This window comes from Frieseomelitta varia, unplaced genomic scaffold (assembly GCF_011392965.1).
Source record: "Frieseomelitta varia isolate USP_RPSP 00005682 unplaced genomic scaffold, Fvar_1.2 scaffold_163, whole genome shotgun sequence".
In the NCBI taxonomy this organism is placed as follows: domain Eukaryota; kingdom Metazoa; phylum Arthropoda; class Insecta; order Hymenoptera; family Apidae; genus Frieseomelitta; species Frieseomelitta varia.
This window is the reverse complement of record NW_025109339.1, coordinates 1,064,236-1,078,959: the sequence shown is the minus strand read 5'-3', so window position 1 is coordinate 1,078,959 and position 14,724 is coordinate 1,064,236. Positions and strand designations below refer to the sequence as shown.

Here is a 14,724-nt window from a genome sequence, read left to right as displayed (position 1 = left end):
TAGAAATTTATTTTAGTTTTACTATTTTTCTAAACAAAAGAATATAGAAAACAATAGTTAAACAAAAATTGACAAAATAATTATTGGAAATTAATTTGATATTTAGAATGTCGGTGCATTTTTATTCGTGACAAGGGAAAAACATTTTAAATCGTATGCCTTTCAAAATTTTTCAAACACGTACGAATGGTATATGAAAGTTCTAATTGTGTTTTCAAATTTTTTTTATGCATCTTTTTTGCAAATTTATTTCCATGAATGTACTTCTCACGTAAAAGGACGTCATTATAGTAAACTACAGTCGAGTTTGTAAGAAGTTGTTTAGTTTGATCAGGAACGTGTGCGTGTGTGTGTGTGCAATCATCATTTTGTATATATATCTCTTCAATAAATTAAACAAATTAAGTACATTATGTTAAGACAATTAATTTTTGAATCGATACTTTTTCGAATGTAATAATCTTTGTTTGAGTTTAACTGTAATAATCGAGTAAGTATCAACAATGCAATGACACTATTTCAAACAATAAGGTTATGTTATTTGTTGTTGATTTTTAATAATAGAACGACAATTCTTATGGTTTACTTAGAAAAAAATATTTGATTTGTACGAATTAAAGTCCCGAAATCAAATTTTGCAATGCATGTACAATGTTTTCTCATAACATTAATCGTAAATAAATTTCTACACTTGATTAAACATGTCAATTGTTTTGACATGTTTTCGAAGTGTTTTTGATACATAATGAATATTTTTCATAATATATATATAATATATGATTTAACAAGCTTTTTGTTTCAATAAATGAAATTTCAATTGTAAAATAATTTTTTTCTAGACTTACTCATGATTTTTTTTTTGTAATTAACAATTATTTCAAGTATATGAAAATATTGACTTTTATTTATAAATATATGTAGAAAAATCATGTAAGATCATTGATCATAGCTGTGTATGGTTGGCAGAAATTTTATCCCTATTTCTGGGTTTCAGCCAAAGAAACAGAGCTTATTCAGCAGTCAGAATTAGACTGTTTTATGAACAAAACTTTCTTTGTGTTTTACGTCAGTTTCAATTTGAAAACAGAAAACACTTCCAATTTTTCAAAGTTATTAAAACAAAATGGAAAGAAAATTGAAACCATTGGAGAATCAAGTGTATCAGATACTTAATCGTTCAATTTGTTATATGTACATATGTATATATATATATATATGTATTTGTTTATATTTATAAATTGTTTCAAATAAAATGCATATGCAGCTTAACCAATTTGGATTGAATGATGACTATGCAAAAATACATTTCTAAAATAGAAATATACATTTCTAAAATATAAATTATACATTTTTAAGATTTTAAATTCATTTCAAACTAATAACAGCCATATATTTTTAATATTATGTTTTTTAAGTTTAACTATGATCAAATTTTGTTTTAATGTTAATTTTATTATACAGGTGTAAAAAGAAAATGAAAATGAAACGTAGTAGATCTTTATCACCTAAAGCTTCAAGTAGTGAAGAAGATATGAAACGTGTCAAATTTGAAGAAAATGAAAAGACAAATGATATTATAACACATCCACATGTATTGGATTTTTCTGACGATGTTCTGTTGAATATATTAAAATATCTGAGTCCTAAAGATCTCATGACAATAAGTTTGTAAGTTTAATAAAATGAACAATTGAATATATATACATATATATTTTTTCTTTTATTATATGTTATTGTTGTTTTCAGATCTTGTCAACGATTAGCCCAGATAGTACAAGATAAAACTTTATGGAGAAGAGTGGATTTTCGAGCAGCACCTATATTACTGAATGACTTAAAAGAATATATAAAATTTCTTCAACCTATAACAATAACTCTTGCTATACGTGGTGATTTATATTGCGAGAATGATACAGAACTTAGTCTTTGCTTTTTTAATTGCATTAAAACTACATGCATTCAACTTAAAGAATTAATTATTGAAGAGTATTGTATTAATGGAGATGAAGTAAGTTTAACTACTCAACTGTTTACCTTTATAGGAAAAATTAAAAATTTCTTTAGCAAATAAAATTTTTTTTTCTCTACTTACAGATTCAAATAACAGATTTTCCAAGAACCATAGAAAAACTTTCATTAGAAGGCTGCAAAATTGAACATTTGCGTAGTAATAAATCATATTTTTTCAGAATGAATTTCCATATGCCTAATTTAACAGTAAGAATCTCACTTTTCAATTGCATGTATTTTCCAAATTTTTTTTTAATATTTATATATTTAGTTACTTTTGTTATATATATTTTTTATTATAAATCAATGACCATAACTTATGAAATAATTGCTTGCATTAATTGGAAATTGAGAAATTCTTTCATTTACTAGTTATTTAATGGATCTATTTTTTTCTTATCTTCTTTAATAGATTTATTTTTTCCTATCTTCTTTAATGAATTTATTCTTTTCTATTGAGAGATATCAATATTTTAATAATTTTAAGTATAAACTACATATAACTTTGCTTGTTATATTTATTATTATTGTTTCCTGTTTTACACTGTTTGATCTCTTACACACACAATTGATTAATATTTGACAATTTATAACATTTGCATATTTTCAGTGTTTAATTTTAAGCAATTGTCAATGGTTTACCCCACATTCATTATTGGTCATTAGTAAGATGCCAAAGTTAAAGGAATTAAGGCTAAATTCGTGTCACCGTTTAGGTGAATGCGTTGCATACACTAGTTTAGCTACAAGATTTGGATTTAAGACATTAGAAGTAAATAATTTTATTTATTGTTATTATTTATGTTTCTATTTAATAAATCAATCAATTAAGTGATTAAGTAATTATATATTTCAGATCCTTGATTTGCGAGATACAGCACTTGGTGACAGCGAAGTAGGATGTTTCAGTTGTACTAAAACTTTAACACATCTTTACCTGGAATGTCCTTCCAGTTTACGAAATGCAGAATCATCTGATGAACTTCGACCCTTACAACGAGAAGCTTTGAATCAACTTCCTGTATATGAAGATGGAAATCTTGCACAAGTATGTACAATACAACATGCAAAGATTATATAATTAAATTACATATAAACAATTCTTATAGTTTCTTTTTTTTGTTTGTTTTTTCTTTAGTTTTTCGTGGAAGATGGATTCCGTTGGGAAAATTATATGTTTGGACGTTGTCTAATAACCGACAGAGCAATTTGTGCTCTTGGAAGTGATACGTGTGATCGTATAATCAACAATTCAGCAGAAGAAGTTATAGTTGTAGAAGGAGATAAACGGATATTTAATAATCCTCATTTAAAAACACTGGTTGTTAGGTATTATTATATCTATAGTTTTTAATTTAAATAAACTTAATAGTAATAACAATTTTTTCTACGTATTTCAGAAATTATCCTCATGTTACAAATTCGAGTCTTGTACATTTGGCTTTAAATGCATCAAGTCTGGAGCATCTGGATGTAAGTGGAACATCTGTTACAAGGCAAGGTGTTGAAACTTTCAAGTCACAAAGACCAAACGTTAAAATAGTTACTTCTTTTGATGAAACATAGTTGTAACAAACTATAAATCTGTGAATTTAGTACGATTAACAAAACTTAAGTATATGTTTAATACATGTTTGAACATTGGCAGGCACAAGCATTTGAAAAGTATAGAATCATTCTGAAGCCTTCAATAATATGATAGTTTTACTGTTGGATAAATCTATTTTCCGCAAAAAATGAATATATTCGTAAGGATTAGAAATAAACAATTTTTTATTTTTCATTAATAATGCAAACTTTAGAATATATGTTCTGAAATATATTTTCACGTTTTTAAAAGCATTTTAAATTAATTTCAAATTAATTTTATAACTCCATGTGTGTTCAATATATTTATTCGCGCATGTATTACAGTCCCATTGCATTGTATATAAATATTTGTGTGCAGTCTGATATTATTTTCTATTTTTAGTGTAATAAATTAGATACACTATTTTGAGTTAATGGTAATGAAATATCATTATCAAATGAAGGTACTAGTATGTACGGAATATTTTAAATACATTATTCAACAAGAGAAAGAGAGAGAGAGAGAGAATGAGTGAATATGTATGTTATATGCAATACTGATAATAGAAAAGAACAAACGGTAGAGAACTAAATAAGTTTTTACTTCTCTACTACATCTTTTTAAGTTTATACATCTATTCGATATAAGAAGATCGTATATTTAGGATATTTAAGAATTATTGATCAAATGATTTTTTAGTGCAAAGATTATTTATTATAAAAAAATAAATAGGAGTTATAAATTAACAGTACGATGGTAATATTTTAAAAAGTTGTTAACTAAATAATCTCGTGTGCATGTTTGTATAAATCAATTCCTTCAGAAATATTTATAAACGTAATCAAAATTTTATACACTGATCATCATTTATAAAACATTATTTTATATTTGAAATTATGTAAAGATTACAATCATATACGAAAACCATTGTATTACTGTATTTTTTTTTTTTCATATTGTTAATATCATCGCATGTAATAAAACTTCTATTTCATCAAATTTATAAATTATGTACTTTTTTATAATTTATAAAAAACAGTAAACGAAGATATTTATATCTTCAACTGTTATGCACGTAAAACTACAGTTTCTATTTAATATGAATGATGTGAATCATATTTTGCATGGATAACTCGAAGTAAAAATGATAGCATTTCCAAAATATTTATCCCAGATGCAAAGCAATACTATATATAAATATATAAAAAGAGTATGTATTAAATTTCTTAAATGTATTGAAATTCTTCTAAATTATTTATAAATATCTAAAATAATATTATGTCATTCATTTTAAAGGGTTTCGTTTCTATTTCAAATAAACAATACAAAGCACATCAAGACTTCAAAGGCATTTCTAGAAAAATAAATAAAGCTTCAAGTACATATTTTGATATAGAAAGTTCAACAGAATCTTGCTATATGAGTAATGGTATGCGTCTTATATGTGAGCATAGAAATTCTTTCACCACCACCGTGGGATGTTTCGTTCCAGCTGGTGCAATGTATGAAACACAGAATGAACGAGGAAGTGCTTTATTTCTAGAACATTTATTTTTCAGAGTAAGATAAAAATATAATAACATAAGTATAAAATTTATTAAAATATTGAATACTTGCACCTAATATAGAAAACAAAATGTTATGACAAAGAACAAATGGAATGTATAATAGAAGAGATTGGTGGGAATGTTACAGCTCTTGCTATGCGAGACTTATTCCTTTTTTATGGAACGGTGGTTTCATGCAAAGTAGACAAAATCATTCAATTATTTGCAAATATAATTTTAAATGGAGTAATATGTAAGTTAAATAGAACAACCTCACAAAATATTCTATGAAAATTGTATATAATAATGCATTATTTTAATATTTTAGGTGATAAAGATGTTACACAAGAAAAAGTTGTAATTTTAGAGAAACTTTCTGAGATGGAATCAGATAGAGAAAAAATTGTAATGGATTATTTACCAACTATTGCGTATCAGGGTACTGCTCTTGGTAATAGTGTATATCCTGAAACTGATACAATAAAGTATGCAAAAAAATTCGAAGATAATATTTAGTTAAAGAAATTACTTGATAAATGTTATATATTTGTTCATTAATCACAACATTAAATTCTTAGAAAATTTTCTACAAAAAATTTATTTGAATTTCACCATCGTTTATTTCAAACATGTTATATGACGATGGTTTGCACTGGATCCATTTGCTTAAAAGAATTGCAAAGAATTGTTTGTAAACATTTTAACTGTAATGTTGAGGATTACAAATCATCATTTGGAGTTTCTAATAATTTACGATTTTGTAAAAATATAATTGAATATCGATTTTCAGGTATAAAAATTCACAGCATTCTGCTGCTTTCTTATATTTTTATACAAATATTTCACGTTCAATTTAGCTGCTGAACTTCGATTCAGAGATGATGACAATGAACTGGGATATGCAGCAATAGGATTTGAAGGATCAAATTACAAAGAACGAGAAGATAGAATTACCCTTACTGTAGCCAAAGAAATCATAGGTTCTTGGAATGTGACAAGTGGTAAGTGTAATACATATTCTACATTTGGCTAATAAATAAACCATGTAATATTCTTAATATTAATTTTTAGGTGGAGTAAATCACAATGCACCATTTATTGCACACTTTGCATACAATACAGATTTATGTTACATGTACAAATCCTTTTTTCACCATTGGGCACAGTCTACCAGTATTTGGGGCTGTTATTTCGTTTGTGACTATTCAACTCTTTTGGTATATTCTAAATATTGAAGCAGACATCTTATTCTCAATAATTTACATATTCATAATATTTATATAGTATATGGTTCGTTCGTTACAAAAAGAATGGATGAAATTATGCACAGTAATAACTGAGAAAGAAGTATCTCGAGCTGTTCATCAATGTATTACAAAAGATTTGCTGATACTAAACAATCCAGAAAATCGTTTTCTTGACATTGTTGAAAATGTTTTTAGATGTGGATATTATGAACCAGTCGAACACAGAGTTGTAGAATATGAGGTAAAATTTATTGTTATTAAGTGAGTTACATTTTTATTGTGAAACAATAGATTTACATTAGTTTCTATATTACAGAAAGTAACTGCAGATAAAATAAGAGAAGTCTCTGACAAATATATCTATTATCAGAGCCCTGTTGTTGTAGCTCTTGGCCGTATTGAAGGTTTCCCAGATTATATTACGTTAAAAAGTGGTCTATATTTATTACGATATTAAAGATTTACAACATTAACTGATAAAATATATTAGTTGCTCTTCGTGAAAAAATATTTGTAATGCAAGTACATGTATCTACCCAAGTAGTTTGTCATTTTCTAGAAAAAGAAACAAGATCATGAAATAAAATAATTATATGTTAAGATATTTTATATATCAAGTATTTTTCGAGATAATTTTTGCAATTTTGGAAAACAATGTATTTAAGAAATAATAAAAATAACGTCGATAATCCGTGTGATTGAAATGATAAATTCAAATAAATTCAAGTGAATTATATTAAAGGTATAAATATATATATATAAAAACAACATAAATATATATAAAAACAATATTGTACATATATATATACACAACGTTAAAACAATATATTTAATACAGTAAGCAGAAGGAAATTCTGTTCAAGCTTCCATTCTAGTGATTTTCCTAAAAATACCAGAATTCCATAAACATCAATTAACATTTATTTATAACGTAGCGTTACTTTCCTTTTTTCGTAATAAAGGCTACGCGAGTAATTCTCGATTGCATGTGCGTTCTATATTTAGCATGTGAGCATTAACATTACTTTAGTAAGTATACCTATATTTACATTCCGAAATATATCGTTCCAAAAATCACAAAAACGATGTGAAACTCTGACAAAGTTTCGCTCAATCCGCTCAATTCCAATATTTCGAATATTAACTGTGTAAATGCAGAACTTAATCATTACATTGTCATTGAAAATAACGATATAATAAATCGTAAGAAAAGAAACGGGTTTGACGTTAAATCAATGAAAGATTGTACGATTGAGGATAATAAGAGTTCATCTATCGAATTCACTTATCTTGGTAAATTTTACTCCATGACTATGGATGACAGGGTTGAGCAGCGTGAAATGGTGTTGAACGAGTATGCGCGTGATTGTGACCGTTAGAAAATTGCGCCATTTTTTAGTTGTAACTAAAGTCATTTTCTAACTTCTTCAGGTATCATGGTTGAACATTCATGATATCGTGAGAGGTGGCGTACGTGCAATTTAACGGTAGGGAGAATTTTACAAATTGCACGACTACCTTTAGACAACGCTTGTAACGTTTCATAGAAGTGCCAGCAAGAGGCTTCTGTATACACGAGGCAACATTTTTACCGGGCTTTTTCAAGAGGAGTGATTCTTTTGATAAACAACATGTCGCTGGATACTCTGAGCGACGCAGAATTGCGTAGTAAACTAATGGAATATGGGTATCCAGTGGGCCCGGTAACGCAGACCACTAGAAAGATTCTCGTAAAGAAGCTAAAAAATCTCATGGAAAGTCGAAGTGGTACAAGCTCGAGGCATTCATTAGCTGCCAGGTACTTTTAGTTTATTCTAGTATTCTAGCGATATTTTTATGTTTTTTTAAATTATTCCATTATTCGTTTAGTCAGTTTTTCCATTACTTTACATTTAAATATCGTTTAAATAAGTATGGCAAACTCTAAATTGATAGTTATTTACTTTAAGTAAAAAACACGTTTCTATGACACACCTCTGTATGATTATGCATTATTTTAAGTAGTAAATAAATTAACAAATTTTACAATTAAAATTTTAGATACAGCAGTGAGGATACAGATGACGACACAAGTTCAACGACTAGTAAAAAGAAAAAAACCACAGCAAATGCTAGAAGGCAAACACTGGCAAATCCAATGCCACCACCAGCTGTCGTATCTTCCGGAGTAAATATATCAAAGAATCCAATTAAAGACAAAGCAACACCTTCGGAGTTTAAAGATCCTGCAGCACTAGATTATGATAATTCTTTGCAATTTACGACTCGTACAATAACAAAAACTACTCATAAAAAATATACAAAAACTAATAAGATATCAACTGTAAATGATGGCTTGGAGACTGGTTCAGATTCAGATGTTGTTGAAGAAGTAACTAAATCATATTCTCCACCTAAATATTTGTCAAGTGTTGGAAAACTTCACGAGCCTAGAACATATGAACATAATGTCTCTGATCAAGATCAAGTTTCAAAGTCGTATGATTCAAAATCAAGATCTGTTCACACGATAAAAGATAACAAATACAATGACTCACTCTTTGATTCAAACATTTCTCCAATACACTCGGTCAATGAAGATGTATGTACAAAATTAGACACAAATCAAAGAGATCCTTTGACAAATTATGATACGCCATTTTTGTCAGAATTTACTAGAAGACTTAGTTCAAGATCATCTGTCAATTTACCAAGTTCATCTTTGTCTAGCTTAAAAAGTAAGCTTTTCTAAATTTAAATTATATATATAGTTTATATTATTGTTAATTTACGATTCATTATCTTGTTTATTTTTTAGGTCCACCATCGCGTTTTACATCAAATTTGCCAGACTTAAAAGAAAAAGATTCTAATGGTCATTTTTCTTCTTTAAGATCATTGTATCCATCCAGTTCAAGGTATGTACTTCATGAAATTGATATATCAAAATCGTAATAAAAGATTCTAGGAAAAAATATTATACATTAATTTGCAAATGATTTTTTATTTAAAATATTGACGAAAATCGGTTAATGCTTTAATTTTCAATCTCGGTATATTAGTTCCGTCAACTGTAATTATATTGTAAATTGTATTAAGCAACATATATTTATGGAGCTATATAAATAAATTTTCTTCAGTTCTAGATATGCAACATCATTCACCGATAGATCTCGAGAAACAATGAACAGAGTATTTAAACCATCATCCGCAAATAGGGAAGATATACGGAATAACCACAATATGGTATCTGTAATTTTGGTAGTGGTACTTGCTTTATTTTTCGGATTCCTTGCTATTATATACATGGGACTTGGTGGAAAAACAGAGACCTTTCCATCACTTTCAACGGGTAGGTATTCAGAATCGTAACAGATAAGCAATATGTATATATATATACATGGAAAAATACTTAAATTTGCAATGCAAATTATATATTTTGACTAACAACTTGTGGGAAAGCTTCTTAAATAAATTATTAATAATAAGTACATTGCAATATACGCAATAAGTACATGCAATATACATTTTTTATTCTTAATTAAAATTTTTTAATATGATAATGTGAATAAGATAAACATTAACATTTTAAAGAATAATATATGTGAATTTGTATTGTATAATATTTGCGAATTTTAAAAATGAGATCTATATACATAATTCTATTTAAATACATTTCATTCGTTTGTTGTAAAATTTATTCATAATTTCATAACTATCTATAATTCTAATTTGTGGATTTTAATCATACAAATTTCATCTTTAACATAGAATAATGTATAATCACAATTTCATAATAGTCTGTTTAAGATATGTATTGTTTTTTTAACATATGTAATAAAATAATAAGTACTATTAATGTATTAATTTTGATATTTTATTTCCTTTCCCGTTGTAATGATTTTATCCTATTTCTTTTTGCATCGTTATCGTTTAATTAGATTATCTGAAAGATTCTTTCCTTTTTATATGTAAGACATCAGCTATCTCATTTACAAAAATTAAAAAAATATTTTAAAATATATACATATTATAATTTTTGATAATTGTTATTGGTCTTGTATTTCAATTTGTAGATAGCAACATACCATTATGTTTCGTTGGAGATGACCGTGAAGCACCTGGAGCTAGCTGTGTAATGAAAGAAAACGTAGATTCCGTATTACAATTATTGAAACGACTTCAACCGATTTTAACGAGAAAAGCTGTGTCCATGATATGCGACAATTCCAGTGAAACCCCTTATTTGACCGATTCGGAGATTATGCAAATGTTTACGAGTAATAAAGTGGTATGTTAAATTAATTTAAATGGAATATTACAAATTATATTGCATAAAATAATGTTACAGACAAGTCTAGAAGTAAAACAAGATTTGCAAAACGCACAATTACTCGTCATAAAGAATCCGAAATGGGGCATTTCTCTTATAGATATAAGTGATGGTAATGGAAATGGCGACGTTTTGGATTCCTTGGTATTGTAAAAAAGTTTATCAATTATTTTCTATCTTCTTATCTTCATTTTTTCTAATGTAATAATAAATTAAAGAAGAAGACACCCTTTTGTTACAGGATAAGTTATTTTCTACTCGTCTAAGTGGGAAAGTTGGAATGGTGATTATGAATCCTGAGTTGCCAATGCAGTGTCTCGTCAAGAATAAGCTTTTCACCATATTCTCTTCCCTTCTAATCGTATCATTTGGTAAATTTTTGACCGACTTATTATGGGAAGAAACTTGTTGAAAATATAACTCCATAAAATTTTATAATAACATGATAATGTTATATTCTAAAATATATTTTGTTACAAATTTAGTACTTTAATGCTGTAATTAACGTAGCATTAGTAAATTTTCTCTTTGTTACTAATAATATTTGTTTTCCAATTCTATTGTGCATGCAATACCGCGGAGCTTAATATGCATGTTGTGTGATAACATTAGACTGAAAATATATTGTATGTTTTGAAATTTTATATCACATCAATTTAATTATGTATGAATAATATTGCGATATATTCTCAGGCCTTCTAGCAGCTACAGGGATACAGAAGTTATTCGTTTGGTATATAAGATATAAGAAAAATGTAGAGAAAGAAGTGTTTAAACTTGTTAGTGACATTATTAATATGGTCGAAACGCATCATCAAAATGCGGCAGTTGCATCACCGGGTGGCACTACGCAAGAGAGCTTTCTTGCAATAAATCATGTACGTGATAATCTTATAGCGCCAAAAGATCGAAAAAAAATGGCAGGACTTTGGGAAAAAGCAGTAAAATTTTTAGACGAAAATGAATCCAGGTAAATTTTTAATGAATCATCGAAAATCTTATTATCTGTTGTATTTGTAAATTTATGTAAATTTATATTTTTATGGACATAACTTCAAAGTTAGAAGAGCTAGACAATGAATTTTTGTACCTTTAAATACATATAAAAATCGATAGCCTTTTTAAATTAAAATCTATGATTTTAGAATTCGAAGAGAAGTACAACAAGTTTCGGGAGAAGAATTCCATGTATGGCGCTGGTTGCCTAACAATAGTCTTAACAAATCAAACAGCCAAAACTTTGTTTTAAACAAAAAATCTAAAGTCTGGCAAGGACAAGCATTTGAAACAATGGAAGGTTCTGCCAATAGTTTAACTTGTTCGCCAACACCCTGCTTGAAGATAAGGCACATGTTTGATGCTGACGTGTGAATATTCCTATTACATTTATTCATATTTATAAATAAATAAATATTGAATATATATATTTATACATACATATATGCATACGTAAATATGTGTGTTGCTTTAGAGAATTCGAAGACGATTGGGAAACAAAGGTACAAGATGCTATTTTGGAAAAATGCGGAGAGGGCGTAAAAATTCTTCACATCCGTGTAGATCGTGGTAGTCGAGAAGGTTGTGTTTACATGAAATGTATGTCACAAGACGACGCGGGGAAAGCTTATAGGGCTTTACATGGATGTTGGTTTGATGGTAAGTTTTTTAAATATGTTTTTTGATATTTCTACACTACAAAATATATGGGTGATATTTATAAGATCGATTTTAATTGTCAGTTGAAGCTTATTTGTCAAGTCATAAACAATTAGCAAAAAAATATATTGACATCAATATCAACTGATGAATATTCTCTTTATTTTATTTACATTTTTTAAATATTTTATAATATCCTATGTATATATAAAAGAATGATATATAAATATTAAATATTATTTTCCAGGTCATTTAGTAACCGTAAAGTACCTGAGATTGGAGAGATATTATGAAAGATTTCCAGATGCACGTCGCTGTACGACACCGTTGAAACCAAGTAACAATCAACGATTATCTATGCAGGCTGATTATTAGTAGAAATGCTATATAAATGTAAACTGACAAAATACCTCTTTGCTTGTATATATATATGAATAACAAGCAGAATTTGAATTTTTGCCGCTGAAATAATTGTTTGCGGACCAGAATTCGTGAAACTTTTATAAAATATTCTATACTTCTAGAAAAGTATAGAATTTTATTGTCGCGCAGAAATGTAGAGTATATGCAGACTCGCGATTGTGTGATAGAATTCTAAAGATTGATTAGTCAGAGACTTTTTTATAAGCATTTTCATTTTGATTTTGTAACATGTATATCATGTTCTATCACCTTTTTTTAAGGCTAGAAAATTGAGGAAGATACAAGACTCAATGATTATATTATTTATAAAATTGCAAACTGTAACTGTGTAAAGTAAGTGTGAAGACGCAATTTTTAACGCTACATTTTGTGAGGAAGTAGCAATATGCAAATTGATAGTATCCATATCCAAATTTCTGTATTACATAAGGTTTTTTTTCATGCGTTAAGGAAACATTAATTTACCGCGTGATATTTAATCCTGCGACACGGCAATATCTTTTTCGCATTATTAAGCATTCTTGCATTATACTAATATTTAGTAAACTAGCATAACAATATGTTATTATCACTCAATTTGATAATGTGTAGATAGAAATTAATTAAATAGTATATTTTTTAGATAAACAGTAACGAGAAAAACTGATCTTGAATTTTTAAAGCGTCTACTTATTTTACATTTACTAATAAGTTTATTTATTTTATTTCAGTATACGAATATTATAAAATACAATTTATTTTGTATTTTGCATTCTCAGAATTTTTAATATTTCCTTGTACTCACAATATTACTATTTAAAATAATAAACAAATTAAATTTTTGTATTTTGTGTTCTTTCCATGATTTTTTGATATTCATCAAAATTATCTATGTTTCTTAGAAATGAATTTCTGTAAAAATATCAGCTTCTTTAAATTAATTACTATTTTTCTTTCAGAATAAACAATATCACAAAGATATAAATTTATTTAATTTTTTATCTAAGATTTTATGAAATTAATATACTATCGAGAACTAGTACTACAACACAAACTAAGGTCAATAAAAAAAAAAATCGATATTTTTATTTGAGATATAGAATATGATTCATCTATCAAAAACATTTCACAAATCTTTCCTTTTTTAAAACCGTGTATTTATTATACTGTGACAAATTGAATTTAACCATGTTTGATATAGAAAGAAATTTATTATCAACATTTTATTATCTACTACAAACTACAGTGAATAGAAAAAAAAATAAACAAATTACATGTAAAAATTTATTTAATTAACGTGATTTTCATAAATTAGATACGTAAAATACTGAAATGACGAAGTAAAACAAAACCATAAAAAGTAGTATTTTTAATTGGAGACAACAAAAGTATACAAAGTTCTAAAGTGTACAAAATTTTTAAATAATTTTTTATAATTATATTAACAATTATATTATGGAATAATAGTTACATATAATGCAACAGCAATGGACAGATTCTGTTCGCAATAATTATCTGGCATTTATATTTTATAGTTTAATTCCTGCATATTCACTGTGTAATATTTCTTACAACATTATCTCGTATAAATTGATTAAATGTTTCATTCTCAAAAAAGATTTAGCTTGGAAAGCATGTACTAAAGGAAATATAAAAAGAACTTTAATAAACATAAAATTTTTAATTAATGATTGATTCGAAAGATATCACACAAAAACCCATTATATCCTTAATGTTTTTCTATTTTAAAGCATAATGATTATATAAAATTATATAAAAATAATTAGTCGATCTTGAAAGTCGAAATCCGAGTAAATATATTTTCTTCTATCAAAATTTGTAAAAATTTCAAACTCGTAAAATAATGATTTGTTAAAGAAATTACTTTTATTAAAATGAGACAACTCTTATTCTACAATAATTTCTAAATAAAATAATTTTGAAAATGCAGACTACGATCTATGATTTAATTTGATTTGA

At 26.9% G+C, this 14,724-nt stretch overlaps 3 protein-coding genes across 6 annotated transcripts; all 3 read left to right on the top strand.

Annotated features, from left to right (window-relative positions):
* The first annotated feature begins 203 nt into the window (after window positions 1-203).
* LOC122538171 lies at window positions 204-3,605 on the top strand. Of its 3 annotated transcripts, none has more exons than XM_043672029.1 (8): window positions 204-405; window positions 1,462-1,668; window positions 1,747-2,008; window positions 2,095-2,217; window positions 2,621-2,782; window positions 2,867-3,058; window positions 3,149-3,339; window positions 3,411-3,605. In XM_043672029.1, the coding sequence occupies exons 2-8, from the start codon at window positions 1,475-1,477 to the stop codon at window positions 3,574-3,576; spliced, it is 1,290 nt and encodes a 429-aa protein (XP_043527964.1). In that variant the 5' UTR covers window positions 204-405; window positions 1,462-1,474; the 3' UTR covers window positions 3,577-3,605. The 3 variants fall into 3 exon arrangements, with proteins under 3 accessions (XP_043527964.1, XP_043527958.1, XP_043527951.1); XM_043672023.1 differs by having other exon boundaries at window positions 206-490; XM_043672016.1 differs by lacking the exon at window positions 204-405 and adding an exon at window positions 984-1,191.
* A 200-nt stretch (window positions 3,606-3,805) lies between these two features.
* On the top strand, window positions 3,806-6,856 carry LOC122538131 (mitochondrial-processing peptidase subunit beta-like). The gene is made up of 9 exons (XM_043671939.1): window positions 3,806-4,790; window positions 4,877-5,140; window positions 5,209-5,380; window positions 5,456-5,612; window positions 5,706-5,917; window positions 5,985-6,128; window positions 6,199-6,344; window positions 6,412-6,615; window positions 6,691-6,856. Exons 1-9 carry the CDS (start codon window positions 4,725-4,727, stop codon window positions 6,829-6,831), a joined length of 1,506 nt encoding a protein of 501 aa, XP_043527874.1. The 5' UTR covers window positions 3,806-4,724; the 3' UTR covers window positions 6,832-6,856.
* A 469-nt stretch (window positions 6,857-7,325) lies between these two features.
* On the top strand, window positions 7,326-13,418 carry LOC122538100 (inner nuclear membrane protein Man1). Of its 2 annotated transcripts, none has more exons than XM_043671877.1 (12): window positions 7,326-7,403; window positions 7,806-8,172; window positions 8,415-9,091; window positions 9,172-9,271; window positions 9,494-9,705; window positions 10,430-10,644; window positions 10,705-10,830; window positions 10,928-11,057; window positions 11,380-11,656; window positions 11,832-12,053; window positions 12,158-12,342; window positions 12,590-13,418. In XM_043671877.1, the coding sequence occupies exons 2-12, from the start codon at window positions 8,006-8,008 to the stop codon at window positions 12,715-12,717; spliced, it is 2,439 nt and encodes an 812-aa protein (XP_043527812.1). In that variant the 5' UTR covers window positions 7,326-7,403; window positions 7,806-8,005; the 3' UTR covers window positions 12,718-13,418. The 2 variants fall into 2 exon arrangements, with proteins under 2 accessions (XP_043527812.1, XP_043527802.1); XM_043671867.1 differs by lacking the exon at window positions 7,326-7,403 and adding an exon at window positions 7,621-7,728.
* The last annotated feature ends 1,306 nt before the right edge of the window (window positions 13,419-14,724 follow it).

Excerpts from the sequence above, each read along its gene's own strand:
- LOC122538131 (XM_043671939.1), top strand. The coding sequence starts at position 4,725 with ATGATAGCATTTCCAAAATATTTATCCCAGATGCAAAGCAATACTATA. Across the intron at positions 5,381-5,455 it reads AATTTTAAATGGAGTAATAT|GTGATAAAGATGTTACACAA; the intron begins GTAAGTTAAATA and ends TTAATATTTTAG. Across the intron at positions 6,616-6,690 it reads ACAGAGTTGTAGAATATGAG|AAAGTAACTGCAGATAAAAT; the intron begins GTAAAATTTATT and ends TCTATATTACAG.
- LOC122538100 (XM_043671877.1), top strand. The coding sequence starts at position 8,006 with ATGTCGCTGGATACTCTGAGCGACGCAGAATTGCGTAGTAAACTAATG. Across the intron at positions 11,058-11,379 it reads CCTTCTAATCGTATCATTTG|GCCTTCTAGCAGCTACAGGG; the intron begins GTAAATTTTTGA and ends ATATATTCTCAG. Across the intron at positions 12,054-12,157 it reads CACATGTTTGATGCTGACGT|AGAATTCGAAGACGATTGGG; the intron begins GTGAATATTCCT and ends GTGTTGCTTTAG.
- LOC122538171 (XM_043672016.1), top strand. The coding sequence starts at position 1,124 with ATGGAAAGAAAATTGAAACCATTGGAGAATCAAGTGTATCAGATACTT. Across the intron at positions 1,192-1,461 it reads AATCGTTCAATTTGTTATAT|GTGTAAAAAGAAAATGAAAA; the intron begins GTACATATGTAT and ends TTTATTATACAG. Across the intron at positions 2,218-2,620 it reads TCCATATGCCTAATTTAACA|TGTTTAATTTTAAGCAATTG; the intron begins GTAAGAATCTCA and ends GCATATTTTCAG.